Genomic DNA, 25,742 nt, shown 5'->3' with positions numbered 1-25,742 from the left:
GAACAGTGTTGTGCAATGTGAGGCAGATATAACAGAAGAGCAGAGGCGATTAAGAGGGTAGAAAAAAAAGACTAATGCAAAGCTGAAGAGACAACCTGACAAAACTAAGACATCATCTCAGACACTTCAGAGCAAGGTCCAGAAACAGAGAGAGAGAGGAAGGAGACAGAAGAAGAAGACAACTGCAAGGACAAAAACTCTTAATGCTCTAAAACCCAAAAGGAAGAAGACAATTGGATGACAAAACCTGACAGACCTATCCTCAATTCTCCTCCTCTATACATGAGAGAAAGAAATAAGAGAGAGAAGAGAAACAGACAAGAAGGGACAGAAACAAGAGACGCAGACACGAAGAAGAAAGAAGAGGAAGAAGCAAGCAGAGCTAAATAAGAAAAGAGGGACTAGCGAACGAGGGACTAACCCTGGAGTATCTAACGAGCTCTCTGCTCAGCCAAGCAGGGAAGATGTCCAAGTCCTCCACCCGTCTGGGTCGACCCGGATCAGCGGGGTCTAAGAGCCCCAGCTTGAAAAGGGAGCTGCAGGGTAATCGATCATGCATGCTGCGGATCGGAGAGAGGCTGATGAGGGCAGGCAGTGAGGGCAACCTGGTCCAGAGACCCATGCCTGCCCAGAACCAGAGCCAGGCTACCTCAGATGGATTAGGGCAAGGATCGAATGGGCAGACACAACCTCCGGCCCTGGAGGACAAACCCATTGAGCATACAGGAAATAACTCCAGCAAAGGTAAGGTGACGCTCTCCAGCTTTTTAAACACAGTTAACATCTCAGAATGCTTTAATAATGGAACATAAGATTATCCAAGGCAGCATAACATAATGTAACACAACAGATACAGCAAGGAGGTTCAGGAGGGAACGTGTTGTTAGATGCTACAGTCAGGATGAACTTTTGTGGCTTTTCTACAACTTGATTTCTCAAAATTAGTAATCAGTCTGGTTATAGCCAGATTTGATCTGTTTTATCTCATTCTATATCTAGGTTGTCAGTGACATACTGTATCTGTTGTGTCTTTGTTCCCATTCAAAGAGCTTCCTACAGTATTTTAGTGACTCTCAGTTCCCCAGAGGTCCTCAGAAGAGGACTTTTCCCTAAAGTGTTTTGTGTAATGTCATATAAAAAAAAATATGTCACTGTGTCAGTGAGTATCTGTTGTGTCAGGAACATTTGAACAGTCATTAATTCCCAGCATAAAAAATACACTTTTTTCAGCCTTGAATGCAGTTTTCAACCAACAGAGGAAAGCTCCAGATATGTTTCAGATATAGAGACAAATTCTGCTTGATATCAGCCTAGGTATGTTAATTGCAGCGACTGCTGAAGAAGACAGTAACTAAAATGAAATGAAAATGAAATGTGTCAAAATTGCAGTGAAACGTGTCTTAGTGTTACAATTCCCTGGTGTTTGGATATGTAGGTTTGTTAAAATTGTATTCTACTTGAATTTGAACTACTAATGCTGGATTCATGCAATGTCAGCAGAACGGGGAAAATGGGAGGCCCTCCCATTAGAAAATGTCGTCAATAACCATATACAAATAAATAGTGTAAAGCTTATTTTTAAATTTGATGAATAGCATTAATATTGGATTATATTCAGATGTAGGCTGTAGGATTTACAGCCATGTTGCCACAGATCTTTTCACACTGCTAAATGGGATACATTGTTACTGTGAGAAATTGCTGAAATTTGACTTGACATTACAATGGAGAGGCTGACATGAGCCATTTGTGCTTATAGTTAAGGTCTGTATGATACGATGTGACGCCAAAGTCCAGAGGAACTTTGAAATGCATGTGACATTTCAAATAATGGGTTTGGCTAGCATTCTATGTCTATGCTGTCTGCCTCACAGTATGTTTTAGGCATACATTTAGCAAATACTCAAATTAAGGAGACAAATATAATATCTAATGCGTTCAACTGTGTTAATGTATGCATATACCAAACCGCAGTTAGAAAAGCAGAGAGGGATTTCATATGCGTCCTTGCTGCTCAAAGGGCTGCATAAAGGCTGGATTAGTTGCTGTCATGCTGTCATCCATCACAGTGTCAGAGTTCATGCATGAGCTGTGATCCATCACAGTGTCAGTGTGTCAGTCCAGCAGCAGGAATACTCCACTGCCCTGCTAGTCATTACCACTCTTTGGGTTAGGGTCAAGCCAAACTCAACCTTTGTGTTTACAAGAATTAAAGAATACGTACAATAATACATACATGTGCTCACGTATAGAGCCTGACCGATAAATCAGAGGACTGATATTATGAGTTGATTTGATCTCATTAGTAGCAGTGTTTATGTCAATGGACAACTGATAAGAAATGTCCGCACACAATATCATTTAGAAATTGTCTCCATTACACAGTTTTTAGAGAGCCCTGAGTTTGAATCTTTATTTTTATACTGAAAAATATCCTTCTCAGTACATATCACAATTCTTTATTAACCAAATTTGCAAGATCTTAACCAAGAATGTTTGTTTATTTTATCTGTTTATGTTTATAAAATATTGGCCAATATACTGTTTTGTACTTTTTAAACTTTCAAATGTTGATATCGTACTGTTTACACATATATCCACACATATACATACATACTTCTTCAAGAGATAAAAAATTATCTTGGAAACTTGTATCATGATACATAAAAACAAATTACTAATATCTAACATATCAAATCAAATCACCAATGCCATTTATTAATAATGGCACATTGCTTACATTTTTAACGGTGGAAAAAAAATCAAATAAAGGCATTGATAAGGCAAAAGGTATGACTACAAATGTACAAATGTACAGTTCTTTGTTTGTAGCACACAAATGTATGCTCTGTTTGACTCTTTTCAAGGTCATCTGCTCTCTAACAAAAGAAACACTGAGAGGTATACAGTAGCAGCTCTGGCTTGATTTCATTGTTATTCACAGAAAATAATCCTGCTCTCTTTGTGCTAATATAGTTTTTCACAGACACATGCTTCCATGAGTCAAAGACCCTACAGCAATGTGTGTGTGTGTGTGTGTGTGTGTGTGCAAGTGAGTGTTTTATGTATGCACAAATAAACTATTCTCTTTCTCTCTTTCTGAGGACATTTCTCTGACGTTTTATAATGATGATGATGATGATGTCTAAGCCATATGTTAATGCATTACTACATCTACGACGACGTGCAAGAGAATTAAGTCATGTTTGATTTAAAGCATGGCACATGAAGGTCATTGCTGATAAAGAGCAAGTAACAATTAGGTGATGGTGACTTCATGCTGAGTAGATCAGAGTTAGTGCCTCAATGCTATAATTGTGCCCACTTCAATGAGGTCATGGTGTGATATAATTGTATTATTATTGTTATTATTATTATTATTTCTGCACAAACACAAAGATTTAGGACTGCTGATTACCAATTTCTGAACTTCAACATTCATATAACAGATATGTTTCAATTCTGTGCATTAGAACTGTGTGTTTCCATCCGTGGATTATGCCAAATTAATCAGACATTTTTGTTATTGTACTTTTCCTGCAACAGGATCCTTAAAAATTCTTGGCAAAACTGGCAGAGGCAGGCAGGTAGGCAGGTAGTTGTGATACTGGAGTCGGGGCCTGAGCGGAGCTACCACAGAGCCTGGAACAATGATCTGGTGATGAGTAGAAGGAAAGCCGAGGTTGATAAACAGTGAGTAGATGAGCTTGATTGTGGACAGGTGTGCGGACAGGCAGGAATCAGGTGAGCGGCAAGGCTGGAGCAACACACTGGGCCTTTCTCAAAGCAGACCCTCCCCCCTCCCACTCACATCTGAATGAAGCACCCTTCATGACAGTGTAGGGTATAAATACAGTGGCAAGCTTGGGGACTATCTTCCCTCTCTCATAACTTTCCGTGACCATGGTTTCGTGTAGACTAATAATTAGATTGTGTAGATGTAGCCTACATTCTTTATTGTAATGTGACTGTCATGTGATGAAAACGGTTTGTCATTAATTAATGTAAAGAAAAGCATAATACTGTTGAAGAATGTCAGAGAATAAATGTGATTTTTTTTTAGGCATAGATACCCCCTAAATGGATGAAATGAAAGGTATTAAAATAACATTTAGTCTGTTTTATTCCTTCAGGGCAGAGGGCTGTATATGCAGTTACTATATTGAATGTCTATCTTAGTTTGAGCAGTTTACGTTGCACGGAACTAATATTTGTGTGCATCTTCTATGACGAACACAACATGGTGTTGCATATGGTCAGTAAGTCAGCCCACTTCCACTCCCCGGTAATTGGTTTGGGATGGCACTTAATATGGAAGACACTCGACGTGGACGCGCAAACGGAGTGGAAGTGGGCAGGGAGTGGGAGTGGGAGGTAGTTAGAGAAAGACCCACCCACACACACAAACAACACAGAGAGGCAAACCAGGGACAAGGAAGACACAGGATGAGTGCAAGACACTCCCATAGTTGAAGTTTCTACTAATTGTACTAATGATATTACTTTAGGTTTCTCTCCAAAATAAGCAGTTCAGAAAATATAGTTATTATAAATTGGAAACTTATTTGCTTGTGTTGCATGTACAAATGGAATTGCTTATGTCACTGCATCCCCAGATCTTAGCAATGATGTTGGTTAGTAAGGTAGAATGATACAGCCAAAACAACCCACATTTAAAAAAGGAATTGTCCTTTAAGGATATTCAAGGCACAATAAGTTAAGCTTTTACTGTCCCATATTACCATAATACAACAAATCAAGGATTGATAAGGCTGACACTGCAGTTTCCGAGTGGTCCTCCACCACCAGTCCCCTCCATTTCAGCTGCCCGAGGATGGAGATCAGTGCTACGAGTGAGCAATCCATTGGCATCACAGTCCATTTCAGAGATGAAGGCTCCCCGGACAAGTCAAAAAGTATCTGTGCTCCAGTCAGCTTACACTCCTGTGTTCTGGGAAAAAGAGACCTCATTATTTTCATCCAGTGCACGCTACTGTTTGGCAGTGAGGGGGAGGGAGGGACGGAGAGTAATGAAAACTTGTCAGTGTTGTTGCAGTTGCTTGTTTTCTGATATAAGTCAATGTCAAAGGTTACTTACCCAGATAGTCATGTAACTGAAAAGTGTGATTGTTTCATTTCAACTTTTGTCTTCCAGGAGATCGATTTGTTCCTTCCATTTGTAAGAATGCTACATTTACACAAATTTGCTGAAGACTAACCCCAAAACAAGCATGTCGTCCAACCATGTCTAAAGCAAACCCTGTTCTAAATCCACACTTGAACATGATCTTAGAGAGGGGAGGAGTTGTGGCAGCAACAAGCTAACCACCAGTGGAAAAAAAAGGATGAAGGAAAAGGAAAAAGGATGTTGATTCATAAGTGTCCAAAATCACAATTTACTGCTCACTGTAGAGTAAACTACTGAGAGTCTGTTAAAAAGGATGTAGTGAATGAGTGAACAAGGGAGTGATTTCGGACAGTGTGAGTGTATGAGAGCTGTCGATGAGCAAGGAGGTATTTTAGCCAAAAGTAACATCTACTAGGAATCAGTGCAAATTTTAACTAGCTTCCGCTTTCGGAGTGGTATCAACGTTCGTAGGACATACAGTATGATGTCCTTTAGTACGGGAGTAATAGTACGCAAGTTGACAGCCGTCTCCTAGCAATGCCAGGTCTCAGCTGCCAGAAAAATACGTGTCCCAAAATGGTTGCTTCCTCTTTTGAAAAATGTACAAATATACACAATAGTGTCTATTTTCCCCACACAAAAAGTTGAGGGAGGAGGGTTCAAATTTCAATTTAACTTAAACTTACTTAATGTCTTAAACAGGGGCATTCTGGACCCTGTATAAAGGCATTCTCTATGGGCCCCTCCCCAGTTCCAGCACTATTCATTCTTGTATCTTTGTGGGCCCTCCTCCCATTCCCCTTTGTCCCCCCAGTCCTTCGCCCCTGGTCTTAACTGTAAAATGTAATGCTAAACACTGTGTGGAGTCGAGTCCCAATAATGTGACTCTGAAGAGGTTTTTGTCCCAACAATACACACAGTATTCAGATTTCCCCCCGTCAGTGGTTGCAACTTTTTCTGTCCTGTCATACATTCCTGTGCGAGGAGTTGGAGTCCAGCAGTATTGTCCTGTCTAGTCCCTGTGGATTACAGCCCGCTGCTGATTAGTTACATTCCCTCTCGTATCATCACATTCCCCCCTTTGACTATAAAGTGAAGCTAATCTCTCCATGCTCGCCACTTCAAAAGCTGGAGGGAAGAGAGCGAGAGTCAGGGAGGGAGCTAGAGAGGCAAATGGCGTGATGGCCAACAAAATGTAACATGTGCTTTTACAAACTTGCCATGCAGAAACCAATTGGCTTAGTGGAGAGAAAAATAATAACTGACTGCATTCATTGAATCCAACACAGCCCTCACTATAATAGCATTGCAAAAATGTAACATTCAATAAACATAGGTCATAAATCATAAAATACTGTGAAATAATCTAAGTAATTTTAAATTAAACATTAACATTGTAATAAATTACGTTATGGGGTATGGTAATGGGGTGGGTAATTTGACTACACAGCTAAACTACACCCTCCTATGGCCACAGCTGCACTAAACTGGAAGGTTATATGAAAATGGAGCCATATTTTCAGCCATGTCACTTTGTCTGAATATGATATTTGCATGGATATGATTTAGGAACTCAGGAAGCAAAGTCTACTTGTGACCCTTTGCTGCATTTGGCTGAGTAAGTGATGTCATCACAGTTCCCCTGCCTCAGATATATATACAGTATATTGGTACTAATTGTTAGAGTCCTGAAAGTGTAAAAGTACCCAGTATTTCACAAGAAAAAATTGAAAAGAGTGAAGAAAAACTAACTTAAGTAAAGAGTCTTTGAGTACCATGAAAAGCGTTCTGTAAATAACATTTATTATTATTATTATTATTATTATTATTATTATTAAGAGTAAATAAAAATGAGTATAATTCTTTATATCTTTCTGATGTGCTATTTTCTGTAATAGCACATTTTTCCTTTTTTCATATACCATTAATCATCTTGCAACCACTCACATTTACCTCTGACCCCTACATTGACAACTACTGTTTTGAAGGACTAGCTTTCCAAAACCAACAATCTAGCAATCACTCCCACTTTATACAGTGATTGCCCGGCAGAGTGGCTTTCAAGAGAGGCCGCTCAGAAGAGCTACAAACACTCTACCACACTGCCTTCATACGTGGTCAAATGACACGTTGTAGGAACTAGTTCATTTCAAGCATGCCCCTGCCTTTACACATGTTTGCTGGAAATGGAAGGAAAGCAACAGAGTGGGATTTCCAGTGCAGGACATTTTGACAATTTTCAGCCTACTGCACCACTTTACTGTCCTCCAACTACAGACCTGAATATCTTTCAGTGCCCCAGAAATGATCTGAAAACGTTCCTTAGAGGTTTGATCCACAGTCAGTGATTCTAAGAAGAACTACAGGCTACACTGATATGCGTGTGTGTTGTTTAACAAGTAGAAATGATATTTCCCATGGCTGTCCTGTCTCTGTCCAGCTGTCGCTGCCAGGCTATGTGTATTTGTCAAGACACCCATATACACGCACATACACACACAAGCCGAGCAGCAAAGTCACAGCCACCAGGCAATAACAGGCTCTAAGAGCAACCTTAACTCTCTCCTCTCCTCTTTCTTTGATCTCTTTTCTTCTACTTTCCACGTTTCCCTTCTTTAATATTTTGACAGCAGTAGGAGTATTTGTGGTCTTTTTGATTTTGCATGACCACGCAGACTTAGGTGATACCCACCACAAGCCTTAAATCTAAAATCATTCATTTTCAATTCAGTCCTTTCAACCTCGGACAACATTTTAAACATCAACATTTTAGAGAGTTTATTCAGCTCATTGTGGTAATACAAGTATCATATATCAAATATAAGATGTTTATTCTAAAAATGTCCAATGTAGGTCACAAACTGATAATACTATTTACTGTTATTTATACTGTAATATTAACTTATTCAAGTAAGTAAAGAGGGGAAAACAACATTTAGGTGAAGAAAATGAATTTTACATGACCCATTACAAATGTGATGCTTACCAGTTTAAACAAGGGGGTAAAACCACTTCTCCCTTATTTGGAGGTAGCTCTCCATTTCAATATTTGCATTATTTTACCAACATTGGTTAGCAATTGGTGGTCATTCTAGGAACCAATCACTGTTCAGATAGCTGGTCAGGGTTGTGTGTGTATATACATATACATATATATATATATATATATATATATATATATATATATATATATATATTGTTAGCTCCATTTCATCAAATAGTGTATGAACAATCCATTTTGAATATTTTCTGTTTAACCGGTAATAGGCCTATACAATGTATCATACATGATATTTTCTTACAAATTTCACAGAAAAATAAGACCCAGAAGAGTTTGTTCTGAGCACAAAACTCATTTTTTCTGTGGAAATAAGGTAAGGTCTGATGTTCTGATGATCTCATGACTGGACTAATTTCAGATTTATTTTGCTTGATTAGCAGGAGTATCACCCATTCAGCCGTGGTGGTTGCTTCTTGTTAGTCTACCTGAAATGTGTAAGATTTTGAGATTTTTTTCAACCATTATTTATCCAGGGGAAGGCTTAACCGAGAGCAGTGCTCTCCTTTTCAGGGAGGTCCTGTTCGCACTCAACAAAGTCTGATGTGATTGCCTCTGAGCAGCTCCACTGGAGCATTTGAGGGTTAAGCACATTGCTCAGGGGCACATTAATGGTGGTAATGAGTGCTGCTTCTTCACTTTCCCCAACCAGTCATACTCTAACCTTTCGGCACACTTTTTCTCTCCAATTTGCAACAGAGAAATTGTAAATTACTAATTTCTCTGCCTTTCTCTGTATCTTGTATCTTTCCATTCTTTACCTTGCCCCAGATCTACTTTCTGAGTTGGTGATTTGTTCTGACAACAGCAGTGTGATTCCATCTCAGAAGTCCATCCGTCCATCCCTTGCTCCTATCCACCCCTATTCCCAACCCCTGCAGTGTCTTCTGCATCCCTACACACTGCTCCCATCGTGTTTTTATATTCTTTTTCCATTCTTTTGTCTTATAGTCAAAATCAGCTGCTGTGCGCCTCACTGAGCACCGAGAGCCCTGGGAAACAGCTGCTTGGTCTGCAAACATCTCCAGAGTATATTTTTGATCATTCAGGCTACATGTGGAGCTACATGTCTCTGCAAATAAGACTCATGGCACAGTTTCCAGTGCTTATTTTCGATCATGCCCACAGTGTGGCTATTTCTGTTTTTTGCAAGTACAAATAATGTACTGTGTTAGCAAACAAGGAGTGAAGTTACTTATTTTTAAAAGCAGGTTTGTGGTCATGTAAGGTTGCAGATTTAAAGCTACAACCAGATGAGAGAATGAGGTTGGGACACACAGCTACTGTTAGGGTGAGCAATACACAACCTCCAGTTAGTGAAGAAAATCATGCAATATGGCCCAGTGCAATTCTGACGTGTTCTTTGTCCACTAACCTCCCATTCTGCTGTATTTTCAGTTACACAGCTTTTATTTAGACTCAGTTTAGACTGACATACAATTTGATGCAGAAAATGGAGATTTCAACTTACAAATGTTTGTGACATAAACAGATACGGATTGTAGCTCTGCGTTATGCCCTAGTACTTACCAGCCACTGTAGGCAGATTAAAGGAACTTAATAGAAATGACATCTTCCTGCCATTGAGCTCCCAACTAATGACAAACACATTTTTAACACACCACATATAATTCCAAATATGAAAGCTCTCAGAGAAATTGCATCACAGCTTAAACATTTAGGACTTGGAGGAGAAAATAATTAACAGTGTAAAACAACTCCACTTTAACATTCACCAGTCTGACATGTCTGTATATGTATGTATTGCACTGGTATGAATAGAGAATATATAATGAGGTAGTAGTTGCTTACAGAGGTGAAATAAGTCAAGAATCAGTCTGTTTATTCTGAGTGTCTGACACTCAGAGGGAGGAGTTGAATAGTTGAGCGCCACAGGCAGGAATTATTTCTTGTGGCGCTCTGTTGTGCATTTGGGAGGAATGAGTCTCCCACTGAAGGTGCTCTTGTGTCTGATCAGCACACCATAGAGAGGATGTGAGACATTGTCCAAGATGACCCGCAGCTTGGACAGCATCCTCCTCTCTGACACCACCATCAGAGAGTTCAGCTCCACCCCCAAAATGTCACTGCCCTTGCGGATCAGTTTGTTGAGTCTGTTGCAGTCCGCCACCCTCAGCCTGCTGCCCCAGCATGCAACAGCATAGAGGATAGCACTGGCCACTACAGACTCATAAAACATCCCCAGCATAGTCCAGCAGATGTTGAAGGACCTCAGCCGGCTCTGGCCCGTCTTGTAGAGGGCATTAGTGTTCACCGCCCAGTCCAGTTTATTGTCAATGTGAACTCCCAGGTACTACACAGTAAGACAGTGGATTTAATCATTTAATACCTGGTTTTCATATTCCCAAGGATGTAATCAGAATCAGAAATACTTTACTTACTTAAGTCTTCTTTGAGTGCGAAATGAAGGATAGAATCATTATGGCTGTGTCAGGATTTACATTAACCATCTTTATTGGGTTATGAGGACCTTAATTTGATATGGTATGATGACCACACCTGACATAATGAAGATTCTTTAGCTGGGACATCGCTACCTCGCCTATTTAGACAAAAAGTTCCACTGTTTTTTGTGAATGCTATGCAAACTTTGATTCTTGTATTTTAAGAAGAAAACATCACTCGTTTTGGCTGAGATTAAGCCATTTTCATCCTCCAGTTTGTTTCAACTTTTAGGTTACCCAGTGTTGATTGCAAGCGCTGTGTAACCCTGCATACACCATGATGCACAGCTACACAGCCCCAACCAAGCTACATCCAGCAGGCTAATATTTTAGCATGCTTAGGTTTGAGTTACTGGGTACTTATGTAATAATGTAGTAATGACTACTGAGTACTCATGTAATAATGTAGTAATGACTACTGGGTACTCCTGTAATAATGTAGTAATGACTACTATGTACTCATGTAACAATGTAGTAATGACTAGTGAGTACTCGTGTAATTTTTCATGGGATTTATTGACAGTAAGGAAATGAAATATAGAATAACACCAGACTTATCCCTTTTTGAATACGTATCTGGGATAGCACTACGGTATCAACTGAGCAAATATGAAATATGGATGTTGCCTTGCTAACTGGCTAATTCACTGGCTGCCTTGCTGGTTGGCTGTCCATGTTGGGAGCCAAATATCCACACAGTGCTTCCCAGCACAGTGAAGAGATAAAATTTGTCCCCAGGCCTCCACTGAACTAGATCAATCAGATCTGCTTTGTCACTGAGAGTGAGGGAGGGGAGGGGGGGGTAGACAAGAAATAATGGTTGTAAAAAAAATATAAACTCATTATCTTTTGTCACCTCTGCTTCATCTCTTATTTCTGTTCCTTCACTGTCTCTATATTTCTTCAATTCAATCCAATGGGCTTTACTGGCATGACATTTGACATGTGTTGCCAAAGCACAATTACAATTATAAAAGTTGATGTTAAGGAATGAAATTAACAAAAATAATGATTCTTTACAGTCACTGGCCAAAGTGTCTTACAACAGTATTATGAACATGTACATGTACATGGAAACATTAACACTTAGAAATCTGACATGCTTGCATACACCAGTTGTACTTGTAAATATGCCACAGAAATAGTAGTGTTCCCTCTCCCTGACATGCCAGGGACTATTGAGGACATCATGTCATTGGGATCAGGACAGGATGGGAGTGGACCGATTTCAGAGATTTAAAAAAATATATATATATAATATGTATATAATACAGTCTTCTTCATAAGCCACAGCTGTTTTAGTGCTGTAGAACTACCCTGATTTTAGGTGCTGCAGTAAACATTTCCTTGGGACTAAAGCAAGATCAGGAGTGGAAAATGGATGTGATAAGATAGGATAGGATTGGCAATGAACTTACAGGAGCTGGTGGACATAAGCCGGTCAAGGACTCAGTGGAAAAGAATCAAAGAAGGCAGAGTGCCCTTAGATCAGGGAGCAAGTGAAGGAATAACAGAGATACAGAATTATCATGTCCCTTTGACTATTACATTGAGGATGGCATCAAAATTTAAATTTCTGTTGATTTGAATTGCTGTACTCAGCAGCTTAAGTGAAGCTGAGGACAGCAGTGTCAATATGCAGACAAGATCTCATTGTTTGACCTTTGCCGTAAAGTACTGAACATGACAGCGCTGGAAGTGTTGGTTTTCTTTATGAAAGGTCACTGCTGCCCACACGTGGAAGTACATTTTCCTTCATAACTCACAGACTACTTGATCTACACCAGTCATCTTTTGATAAAAGAATATATACAAGCACATATTAATAATTCAATTGTTGCATTTTCACAGATGTCAGGCTTTGTATGCATTCAAAGCAAAAGTTTATTTCTATTTTTGCAGATGACTAAGAAACTATTGAAATGGTAACTAGTTTTAAATCATTCTAATTGAGATACAGATATAAAAAAATGACAATGAAAGGAACTTTGCTTTTGCAGATATATATGATATTCACTAATTATTGTTTTAAAATACAACATATACAACAACATATAAAACACACATTATTTTATATAAAAAGAGTTTACTGACGAACTGCTATACTGGAACAAAAACATTTATTTTAATGCACCCTTTTTAAATGTGATTTTACATTAAAAAAATGGTGAAATGTGAATGTTTTTTTTTTTTAACAAAAAAGTATGTCAACACAGACAAACAAGATGTATACATTGGGCCATGTGGCTCGGGGGCAATTGTAACACGTGCCGCAGCCATGACAAAATCCTGTATGCTAGCTAGGAACACCTATATTAGCTGTTGTTCATGTTCATTTTTAACTAATGACCTAGAGATAAATTTGATGTACGTTTAAATTCGCAGTTATCTAAACTTAAGACAGCAGAAGAAAAATACTGTACATCCATTGTGAGGTAACTTTCATACCTCAGTTTTTTGTTGAAAACCTCAAATGAAAGTGAAATGATCCTGCTCCTCTTCCACAGGCAGAGCATCATCACTCTTGCTTGTTACTGATTTGAGGAACTGAATGTGTCACAATTGCTCCCTGTTACAATTGTCTCCCGTGTCCTCAGTAAATGTTTCTGCATGAGAATGGGCTGATAATCACTGTCACTGTGTTGTCACTGACATATGCTGAGTAATTTATCCAAAAAAAGGTTCTGATCCCTGATTGAACTACACTATTCTATCAGGGTGTTTTGATGCTTCTAGAACTCAACATTCACATTGTGAAGGGAATAAAGTTGAATTCTGTGGTATTTCATCTTACATGGCCCGCTGAATTAGGCTGATCGAGTTGCTGTTGCATTAATAGCTAATCTCACGCCTTTATCACACAGCTCCTTACAGTGGACAGTTGTTACGTTTGAGGAAATGAGTGGGGCAATATTACATGGGATGTCTCCTGAAAATTACATTTATATACAACTGGATTCATTTTTTGCACACTGTTAACATAATGAGGTAAATGTTAATTGACATATCTGGCAAGTCAAAATGTCCGACCCTTTAACACAATATCTGCTCGTAGTGACTTTGTATGGTTATGTTTAGGCACTGGCAGCTCTTGGTTCAGGTTAAGAAAAGGCCTTGGTCTGGTTTAATACAGAAAAAGTCTGAATTGACTTGAAACGTGATCTTTCCCAAACATTAATCAAAGTGCTTTGTTGCCTAAAACTAACCACTCATGGGAGTCTGGATGTGAACCCCAGACTGTGGTGAGCATGCCACCATCCACCATGCATGCGGTACATACAGTAAATGTAACACTTCATTAAGTCTGTGTGTATAATCCAGTTTACGTTACGTACATAAATTCATGAGGCTGTTCCCTGTCTATAGTCCCCAAGTCTTTTTTGTAGTTTACAGTATTTGAATTACTTAATGAATTACTTAAATGATCCCGCACTCATTGATATTGTTTTTATATTTTTTATTACAACCTGCCTTCTGTTTTTTCCTCCTGTTTTTTCTCCAATTTTAGCAAGTTGCACTATCTTGGAACAACAAGACTATGTTTTGTAGTTTGCAAGCAAAATGGGAATAACTTGAATTGAATTTAATCAGTTTTCATGTAAATGTTAACCTGATATATAGACAGAATGGCCATTTCATAATTACAACGAATTAATCATTAATTAATAGGTGCAGCAGCTGGCATTATTTTCAGCAGACTGAGCCTGCGTGTTCTGAAGTAGAGACTAAACTAAAGACAGGTTATATCGCCACACCATTTGAAAACGAATCTACCTCCTCAGTTTGTTCCCTGTGTTATTAAGCCCAGCCTTTATTTACACAAACCTCCCTGTGGTACCGGCAGGGGTTGACGGGAGATTATGGGAGGCAGCAGTGAAGCTTCAGTTTAATCCACTCCACTTCAGTGATGAAATGGAGATGTTCATATAGGGTAAAAGGCACATTAAAGAGGGATTTTACGCCTTAAGACATGACATGAGGAAGAGTGGTTACATTTTCAGGATTATCAACATACTCCATTTCCCCTCAACAGCTCGTCCTGGATGTTATTGACACGGTTTATTCTCGTGGATTATCATTAATGAGAGATGGGAAATAAATGGAAAATGGGTCTCGTTTGGGAAGCTTGGGAAAACAACTCTGCTTTATATCTGATGTTTTTTGTTTGTTCATCAAGTTTAGTTTTAAACAAGCATTTTTCAAAAACAAATGTTCCCCAAATGTTCTGGCTCTGCAGGTTAAGGTTTTATGCCCTGCAATCGTTTAAAAAGTTATAATTAATTGATCAAGTAGGATTATTTCTTGTTAAATAATTCTTAAATAATTCTCAGTGATCAGTCAATTTACTTTTATTTATTGCATTTATTGAATCAGGACATCTCAGTACTGTAAAGTCCTCAATTAAAAGTTGTTTACTTGAGTAAAAACATACTCAGATAAGAATAAAAAGTAGGTCAGTTAAAGAAAATTGGCCGACAATAAATAAAAAGTCTATGGACTCTGTGGCAGATACAACAAGCATTCTTAAACTGAATTAAATAACCTGTCACAGTAGAATAAAGCATCACCAAGGCAGACAACACAGAGATGGATATATGTATAATATAAGCTTACACGCATTAAAGCAAAAAGAGAGCTACACAGTTTTTACATACCTCATAGTGCAACACACACTATGCAACATTCTCCTCAGGACAGCAAGTTACATCCATCACTGAGTGTGTTATTGTACTCATTCTGTGAGCCTTGTGCACTGCAAAGTCCTCCACAATCTGCTCTAGGATCATTCATTCTCAAAGTATAATATAAGCAGCCCGCCCAGCCTCTCTGTCCCACTGTGCCCCTCAAACTTAGCTTAACCTAACCCCTGGGAGGGAGTAGGCCACTATGGCGGCCTAGGACGTAGGCACAAGTTTAACGCAGTTGTGATTGGCCAGTGAGCCCAGTACCAGAGTATGGTAGATGGCCAGTCCACCACTGTCACAAACTGCTAACCCCGGCCAAGGTGTGACCGCAGCCCCCACAAACTTCGCCAATGACCGTATTCATTTAGAACTTGTGTCTTTTCCAGAGTGTCAGCTGAGAGTCATCACTCTAGAGCTCTGCCCTTCTGCAGCCGCAGACACACCAGCAGCTTCTTCTCAGTTGCAGCTGCTGATTTTCGTCTGACTTTTGTTTTTACTCTGTAATGAATGTGACTTGAAATGCAGCAAATTACAACACTTGATTTTAAAACATACTTACTTACGAGTACGAGCAACATTACTGTTTTTTGAAAATACTCAAAAAAGTATACAAGTATAAACAACTACTTTGTTACGGTAACTAGGGTAAATGTAATTCTTCATGTCTTCCACCCCTGCATCTCAAATAGTAACAGGGGTAAGCATGGAGATTCAATCTTGACCTTGCAAACACATATCTGTAACCTTCTTGGTTACATTCCAAATCGGTAGTAAACTACAGTGACACTTAAATTTCTTTTAGTCCAGACTGATAGACTGTATCTCAACAAATACTGGATGGATTGACATGAAATCTTGTGCAGACATTCATGTTTCCCAGCAGATGAATCCTACCGGTGATCTCCTGACTTTTCCTTCTTGCACCACCACGAGGTTGACATTTTTGCCCTGGGTGAAATATCTTAACAGCTATTGGATGGGTTGCCATTAAATTTGGTTTGGACACTTAAGTTCCACTAAGGATGAATCCTCTGACTTTTCATCAAACATCACGGACAGGTCACCATTTTAATTTGTCCAATACTTTGGTTTATGACTAAACATCTGCACAACTAATGACACTCCCAAAAGAAAGACCTGTCCAGCCTCCAGCCCATGACGCTGCTCCAGGTGTGTCACCAGCTGCTTCTTTTTACCGGACAATGGGGAGCTCCACCTTCAAAGAGTCACCCAGTGATTTAGTACTGCACTTCTGTAAAGTTGCAAAACTTACAAGAGACTTATGGTGGTAACTTTTGGTGAGATAAAAGTCTGAGATCCTAAAACACTCAGTCCACAGAGGTGATGTGAGGCTAAGGCAGCGATATGTGGTGCATTGTGTTGTTGCCAATTTCAATTGTAGTGTAACTAAACTATTGCAGCAGAAGTTAGCATACTGTAACATGAATGAATGACTCCTTGTAAACACAAGAAATAGTACTCCAGTGATTTAGTACTGCAGTTCTATATGGTTGGAGGGATTGCATGTTTTCATCAGACTCTCCCTGTAACATAAACACCCATGCCTTTCAAACCTCACACCTCCAGTTTGTAGCTCAAGCTTTCTGTTATAAATTTGGAGTACTCAAGCCCAAGCATCAGGTTATCTCTGTTGTTGAGGTGCCTACACCCCTGCACCTGCACTTTTAGTTCTGTAGTGTTAAGTGTCTTTATGACACTTACGTCACAGGGTCACATTATGGTCACATTGGATTAACTTCATCTAAATACTTTCTCTGCCCATTTGGCGGTGCCAGTACTAACATCTCCTCTCATTCCAGACCATGTTCCTTTAACAAATGGCGGTAGCCCTCAACTCTTCCAACCATTCCTTGGTCACCTGACCATCACCTGCCTACGCACCTGCATCAGTCCCTTCTGTATATTTCAGTCCACCTGCTCCCACTCTTTGTCAGATCACCTTTCGTGCCTCATAGCTGCAGCACTCAGGCTTTAGTTCTGCCTGTCTGCCTGCTTATGATCTCTGGCTGTTTTTGGTTTACTGTTGAGCACACATTTGGCAGGGCCAGCTGCTCCCTACATGGACCACTGTGACCCTTCCACATCCTGTTTCCTCTCCTCTGTCACACTGGTCCCACAATGTTACAAATAAGAAAACCAGAACTGTACAATAACAGTATACAGTAATTCAGCATATAGCAGCGGTATTGAAATTCAAAGAAGTCCAGTTAGAGAAAAAAGGTCAGTGCCATATATATTGAAGTAGCCTACTAGTTGTTATAAATAATAAGTATTCTAATAATGAATATATATTCTTTTCTCATTTCAGTAAAATATGGGCATAGACTACTAACTTGTTAACTGTTTAGAGCAGACCATGTGATATTACTTTTCTCTGATTCACTTATACTCTTGTCTCGTCTCTCCTCTGTGCATGTGTGTGTATGTCACTCAAGGACTCGAGGCGCAATGCTTATCGGACTACACAGATTTGAGTAGCATCACGTGAGATGGTTTACAACGCATTCAATAGCTCAATGAGTTTCCTGGGCCGCTAAACCAGTGCCGTAAAGGCTAGAAAAGCTGCTGTGGTTAAAATAGAAACGGTCAGTCAAAATGTAGGTTTTAAGTAGGGAATCTGACAAATCGTTATCATTTCACAGCTTTCAAATTGATCAGCAACTGAAAAGACAATAGATAGTGAGAATCCGGAGGGACATTGGGCCATATTTCAAGGTAAAACAACATATCTGATAACCCATTAGCTACTGGTTGACAACAGCCAACGTTAGCATTCAACCACTTCCTATCTTATGTCTGTTTGATTGTGTGCTGGGTGTAATCAAGCTAGCAATGGAACGTTAACTGTCTTGATGTAATCTGTATGAACATTACACAGAAATATGTGTTCCAGTGAGCATGTCACATAACGTTACTGACTTAATCAGAACGACTGAGGTCGGGTGAAGAGACAGCAGGACAGTTAACGTTGCAGGCTTAATTACATCCAGTGCGTTTTACTTTTATGCTTAAATAAATGTCTCCAAGATGTGCATTAATATTTCAGAAACAACGTTTTTACACCTTCCCTATTGTTTCATGTAACACAATCACTATCAAATGGTAATAATAGATAGGAAGTGGTTGAATGCTAATTCAATTTGGGGGGGGGGGGCACATAGAGATGTAAAGTGATAACAATGGTAATAATAGTGGTAATAATATTAATATTAATAAAAACAACATATGTATATCTTTTTCTATATACATTTTCAACACATTGATTCAACAAATACAACCTTCAAGTTCCTCTTTAAGGCAGAAGTTCATATCCCCCATAATCCTCTGTGGTGACATGGGCAATGTCGTGCAAGCCTTGGAGTTATTGGCAACACTGATGACAATGATGATTATTATGATGGCCACATAAACGTAACGGCAAAACTTTGTATTGGTGTTTTGTCACCACCACACACACAATAAAATAAAAACAGCTATTTTAAAAAAAAAATGTTTCCATCCAACCAGTCACACAGTGTCCTCATAATAGACAGCAAAGCTCCAGGACAGCTCTAAATGTCAGGATGAAGAGGCTGTGTATTTGTGTGGGCCCATGTATATCCGTACACTACAAGAAATTCATAAAAGATTATACACCTGAAGTAGTAGTTTTGCAGTTTCTCAGTTAAGGTTTGCAGAATCACAAGGGGACTCTTAACCTGAAAGTCTTGTCTGAAAATACCATGCAAACTACCATGGCACATTCGACACAAACACATTGCATACGCTACACATTAATGATATGTGCTTACATTGAAAACAGACATAGATCAGCTAACTTGGACCCAGTCTGAGATTTTAAAGAACCAGTCCACATTGGGGATGTGATACTAGAGTGGGAATGATTACCGTGGTATGCAGTCGACCCTTTGAGAACATCAGCAATTAGAGTATTATCACAAGAATGCTAAGAACATTCCTTGTGTTGCATTTGTACTGTACTAGCTTTGTATGTAGCTATCCATTATCACAGAACAGATATATTAGAGGGCAGCAGTGAACACGTAGGCCAGTCTTTATAGCCTAAGGGCCCAGGTGAGCTTCATCAGCTGACGACCCTCCCATGTCAGCCAGTTTCCCGCTGAGGTTGGCCAGGACTGCCCCCAAGACAGTGAGAGGGGTGTCACAGTGAACGCTAACAATCATTAAATAAGAAGCACTTGTAATATCAACTGAATAAATTGAAAAGCTATATTTTCTTACATGAGTGATGTTTCGTCCATTGATAGTTTTAGTGGTATTTCTATAGTCCACAGCTCCACTCAGCTGCTGAAAGGAGATTAGGAAGCTCACCAACTAAACCAAACTAACAACATACAGGCAGTAAACCAAAATAAAACAGTCATGGAGCTAGAGGACAGTCCACTTCTAAATTGTTCTACTCTGCTTACTTCTAAAAAACAGCAGTTGGCATCCAGTCTGCATTTGAAGTCCTAACTGAAGTCGGAGTCAGAGTGGTTTGGACGGATGTTCACTTATGCAGCGTTTCTGCACCACCAATGTTTCACCTCTGCTGTGAAATCAGGGTGTCATCTTTTACAGTGTATGTGTGTATAAATGTGTATGTTAGAGCCTGCAGGTCTGACAATGAAAATGCCACACAGCTCTGGGGATCAGTCACAGCTGCCAGAGCAGTAAGCTGTAGTTTGGGCTGGATCAGTGGCATTTAGACTGAATTAATTATTCTGTCCAACTACATACTAAGGCTGCTCAGTGCCATCAGACATTTCTGTCGGTTTGTGAGACAGACATATGAAGTCTGTGTGTGTGCATATGTATGGGGTTAAAAAGGAGGACTACAGTGCTTATGTGATTAGTGCAACAAAGTACATTCAAGTGCAAGAACACTGACTAGCTTCTTATATCTTACATTTTCACCATGTCTCCCTGGACACCTAAATGTTGGTTGTGCTTTTTGTTCAACCTACCTGTTAAATGGTGAGGATCGACACATCATACACGTGTCTTTGACTGCATAACACCACTTCAGAACTGCTGCAAATCCTCTGACTCATTTATCTGACAGCAATAGTGAATAGTTATTCTGCAGAAGTTTGACATATAAAACGTATGATCAGTTTATAAAATATAATGCATTCATATAGATTATCAAACTGCCCAACAGTATATACAGTTAAAATTGGCTCCACCTGGACAAAATGCAATATTATATACAGTATATGGCTTATCAACAAGACACTGGTTTCATGTCTTCGTGTCCTCTCTTTGATTATGACTGAAAGACATGCTTTACAGAGGACTGGGCACGTTACATTTACAAACCTGTTTAAAAATAAGGAACCACTGGTTTGTTTCCCTCCACAAAAGCAAAAATGTTACTGTGTTATAACATAAAAGTAAAAGTAGTTATAAGATATAAAATGTTATAACTACATACTGTATATACAAGTTTACACATTTACATAACAAATGGATCACCAAAATGTGCACTGTAGAGCCCAGGCTAACAAAGCTGGCCAAGGTGGCAGAAAGCAATATTTAATATCACTTTTATGTCTTTGACTATAGATTTCAGCTGCTCATTTTCATCAGCTTGTTTCCATGACCTGTGTTTAATGCCGGCTCTACACACTGAAGTATATGTAAAGGAAATGGACAGGAATACTTTTACAATTCAGCAGTTATCATTCACCAACACTAAAAAGAAGTCTACCATATAGTCAACTACTGAGGATTAGATGCATTTGTAACTCTGATGAATCTTTTGAGTCACAAGCTAAAGATCTTTGTGATAGTTTTAAAGTGAGGGGATATGGGGAGGAATTATTGTACAACCATCTAAATAACTTCAGGTTCAGCAGTCAGATTTACTTAAACCTAGTTCTAGAGTTACTGCTTCACAGGGTCTTTTCTATTTGTATCCACCTATAGTCCTATATCCATGTCAGTCAAACAAGTACTGAATAGTCACTGGCACATATTGAGAAGTGACCCTCATATTGCGGGTTCCTTTCAAACTTAGATATTTTTATAAGAGGTCTTCCAACTTACGTGACTACCTAGTGAAGTCAGCTTTACCCACTCATTCTCTGTCTCAGATCCTTTGTGAGAATGTTCCTTGTCATAGCTGTATACACTGTTATTCTATGATTAAGGGTAATCAATTTACCCATCCTAAGTCTGTAATCATGACAACAAATCATCGTTGGCTAGGCACTTTAATAGTCATAACCATAGTCTGAGTGAACTACATTACATGGGCATTGAGACAGTGAAGATGCCACGCAGAGGTGGTTATAGGGACAGAATCCTTATCCAAAGGGAGGCGTATTGGATACACTTCCTTGATAGCCTGATTCCCAAGGGGATGAACGAGGAGATTTCTTTTGCTTGTTTTTCATGAAGTGAATGTAGGTTGGGTCGTTTTTTGTTTGTTGGTATTCGTTTTTCATGTTTTAGTATTTTTATGTTTTAGTATCTTAGTATCTTACATCATGAGACTTTGGGTCTGAAAATGGCTCCCCCTATTGGGATGTATGTGTTGTGCTGGTTGCAGTCACCCATAATTAACCCCACCTGGGTATATTGATTGCGAGATTGCCAGAATACACACTGAAGAAGGCTGTCTTGCCTGAAATGTTCGTGTGGTAACAATAAAAAGTCAAATTGGAGTGCTGTCCAAGTTCTACTTTTTCATTATTCGCCACATTTAGGATCCAGCACCCACTTTTCACCGTCTAGTTGTGAGTTGAGCGCGTTTTACCTTATTTTCAGGATAATAACAGAGTTGAAGATAAAGTGAGAGACACCATAACAAATTGTAACCTAGGTTAAAATAACAATAAACACACAAAGAGTTTATTAAACAAGTGATAAATGCAATGTGAGTCAATATTACACTGTTCATTTTGCTAGTTTGTCGTGTGTACTGTTCCTTTAACAAGTGCAGCAGTAATAGCCAGTGTCACTGTAGCGCCATGTACTGGAGAGAGAGAGGAAAAATAGAGAGAGCGCCATATCAGTTGCAAACGAGAGAGACAGAAAATAACGTTGTTTGGTGGCGTAAAAACACAAGTTTTGAGGAGTATAAACTTTTATTTTTTCCCCCCATATTTTTGGAAGGATTTGTGTTTTTCCTGCACACGCGATTCTGTTTTTGTTGGTTGAACAAGGATTTGGTGAGTTGAACTATTTTCTTGTCGTGTAAATTACCATGCTAATTGCATGTGTTTTGAGCTAAATGTGCTGTTAAAATTGCCCATAGCTAAGCTAAGGCAGTGTGAATATATTTTGTGTTGCATATTGTGTGGGTTTTCTTGGTTAAAATGAGCTAAGAAGTTACATGCAACAGGCTGGGTCAGGTGCGGTTCAGGTTACATTGACTTGCAATTAAGAACGTGTTCTTTTTATATTCATGGTTTGATTTGAAATACGTAGTATTAAGTGCTTGTACGTATATTGCTCTGTTGTAATCTACAACAGGCCAGGTCTTACAGAGAGAGGAACGCTTGGTGTTGCACGCACGGAGCTGGAGGAATAAACAAAGATGGCGAGCCACCCCTAGGAGAGTCAGAATTGGACAGGTGTTTGCTTTTGGAAGAGAAACTCCAGGATAAGAACACTGATCCGTACCTGCATCGCGGTCGGAATAAATTGTATGGTGCTGCAACACGCAGTGAAATCCATTTGGACTGATTCAGGACCTTGATAAAAGGACTGCTTACCCAGTGAATTGTGAAAATGGTGTTAATGTAAGATTTATAGTATTGTCTGTCATTTTGAGTTTGTATGGGTCCATCAGTGAGATGTACTTTATTTGTTTTGTTCATGCCAAAGTGGTAATGCAAAATGGGTTTGTATACTAAAATAGTGTACCGAATAAGTGAACTAAATGAGGGTCAAACTGAATTACTAAATAGGCCTAATTGAGATAAAATGAAAATCTAGAACTGAGTCGACTCAAAAACAGCAAAACAGAGAACTAAACAACTTAAACTAACCTAAGTTGAGTATTATTGTTTTGATCTAAAATAGGTTAACCAAACTTCCTGAAACTTTGTTTTTTTCCTTTTAATGTAAAGGGCTACTTGAACTAGAGTGTGTGAAGAGATTGTGTTTTTTTTGTACTGTAATTTGTGTATATTTATTTTACTGTTTTATAAATAAGCTGGCATGTTCCACTTATTCCTTAGTCTGTGGTCTATTATTCTTAATTATTAGTTACTAAACCTCCTCTGAACCCAGATCCTGGTCCTAGCTTATCTGTGTAACAGCAGCGCTACAAAATATTTTATCCCACCTAAGTGTGCAGGCCTGTATTACATTCAATCAACTGTCTGAGCAACTATGTTGGCATCAGTAATGTGGCTCTGAACTGGTTAAACTGTCAAACAGGTCCTTGTCTGTTATACTTGGAGATGCCTCCTCGTCTTGTATTCCTCTCTTCAGTGGGAGGGGTCCATTCTGGGTCCCTAATATATATACAGTAAGTGCTACCCCTGAGGCAAATCATGCGTAGGCATAATATAGATTTTCATTGCTAAGCGGACAATTCACAGCTGCATGTCTTGATAAAGCCTGGTACCACAGATGTATCCTGCATTATGTCCTGCCCAGCTAAATTAATGTCCTGCAGTTGAAATAATAGAAGAATAATTATTATCATCCCTTCTGATCCTTCAGCACTAGCAGCATTAATACTCTCTCCTGTAGTCTGGTGCTTTGTCTTATAATGTTAAAAAAGAGCTCCATAACTCAGGTGTACCCAGAGTTGGCTGTTGATGCTCAGATGACTGAAGTAGTGCAGTCCTGCTTTGTCCAAATGAGACATTTAACCAAGACCAGGTTATTCCTCTCATTCATTGATCCAGGGAAGGTCACCCATGCTTTTATCTCTTCCAGGCTCGGCTATTGCATCATACTTTATTCTAGTATCAGAAACATGCAAAGACTGCAACTGATACAAAACACTGCTGCCAGGCTTTGAACACGACCACATCACGCCAATCCACTGGTTACCTGAGTTTTAGAATTGATTTGAACAATTCACTTTTTAAAGACTTGAATCCTCAGACACCTGCTTATATCTGTGATCTGCTTACTCTCTATGAGCCTGATCGCTGCTCGGGATCTCTCAAAACTCTGTGTCATCTATTTAAATCTCCTCTTAAGAATCAGCTCTTATGGCATTTTCTTAACTGATGGAATTTGTTGTAATTGTGTTTAGATTATTTTACCTTTTATGTTTTGGATTTTATTTACTTTTTATTCTGTGTGTTACTGTAAAGCACTTACTTACTTACTTGTAACTTTGCTTTTGGCATATATAGATATAGTTATTATTATGAAATAATAATAATTAATAATTGTATCTTAACACATATATATTTATATAAGCTCTGTTCTGCAGCTCTGTACTGGAAGTGACATCTGACTGGCTGCTCATTTTCACAAAGACAAAACAAGAATTATTTTGATAACAAAATAATTATTGTTGTATCTTAACGCGACACTAATCAGTACAATATCTTTTTATATTAACAGTGGATCAAAAGACTATATGTAATGTGAAAGGTGTCATTAAAAGGAGTTATTAACAACGCTGCAGTTTCTCTCAAATCCATGGAACTTTATAGCCCCTTTTAGCAAAAATACTGTAGACCAGATATATTTATCAGTGTCAGCAAAAGTCTGTGTTAACAATAAAGTAACTAACTTCTAGCATTTGTTAACATTAAGTCAGTTAATGTATGGTAAATGGAAAATGGTCTTCACTTATATAGCGCTTTTCAACCTTAACGGTTCCCAAAGCGTTTTACATATCAGGTCTCATTCACCCATTCATTTACACATTCACACACCTATGGTGACTGAGCTGCCATGCAAGGTGCTGGCCTCCATCAGAGGCAACTTCAGCAGGTTCAGTGTCTTGCTCAAGGACACTTCGACATGAACCCCAACCCGCTCTACCCTGCTCTACCTCCCATGCGACAGTGTTGACCACTGCACCACCATGCTGTCCGGGGGCTGGCAAATTTTATTCGTAAATTATTGGATAATTCCTTCAATCTACAACCCTGAGTGTGATCAAATCTCGACCCCTCAGGCTTCAGATCCTTAGCCTACATAAACCCTTGCAATTCCTTGCTCACACTATTTATGCTTCAGTGACAATCCCTCTCCAGCTGTGTGCTATCTGAAGCTGAATGAATGTCGTATTTTATTTTTAGCCTTCCTGAATGTGTTGTTCTCATCATCTTCAGAGCTGCATATTGTTCCTCCATTATTACAGCATTTATCCACACGCTGATGCACATTACGTAAAGGCTCAGCAGATAACCATTTTATAACCCAGATGCACGACTCAGAGATGAGCAGTTTAGGTA

At 39.1% G+C, this 25,742-nt stretch overlaps 1 protein-coding gene across 1 annotated transcript in view; it reads left to right on the top strand.

Moving 5' to 3' along the window:
* The first annotated feature begins 464 nt into the window (after positions 1 to 464).
* The window catches only part of kiaa1217 (KIAA1217 ortholog), a 116,456-nt gene continuing 91,178 nt past the window's right edge, over positions 465 to 25,742 (top strand). Inside the window, exon 1 of the mRNA XM_070918901.1 lies at positions 465 to 744. Within this exon, the coding sequence (XP_070775002.1) occupies positions 465 to 744 (280 nt within the window). The remainder of the gene's footprint in view (positions 745 to 25,742) is intronic.

Source organism: Enoplosus armatus, chromosome 14 (assembly GCF_043641665.1).
Source record: "Enoplosus armatus isolate fEnoArm2 chromosome 14, fEnoArm2.hap1, whole genome shotgun sequence".
Lineage (NCBI taxonomy): Eukaryota > Metazoa > Chordata > Actinopteri > Centrarchiformes > Enoplosidae > Enoplosus > Enoplosus armatus.
This window is presented reverse-complemented; position numbering and strand designations above follow the sequence as displayed.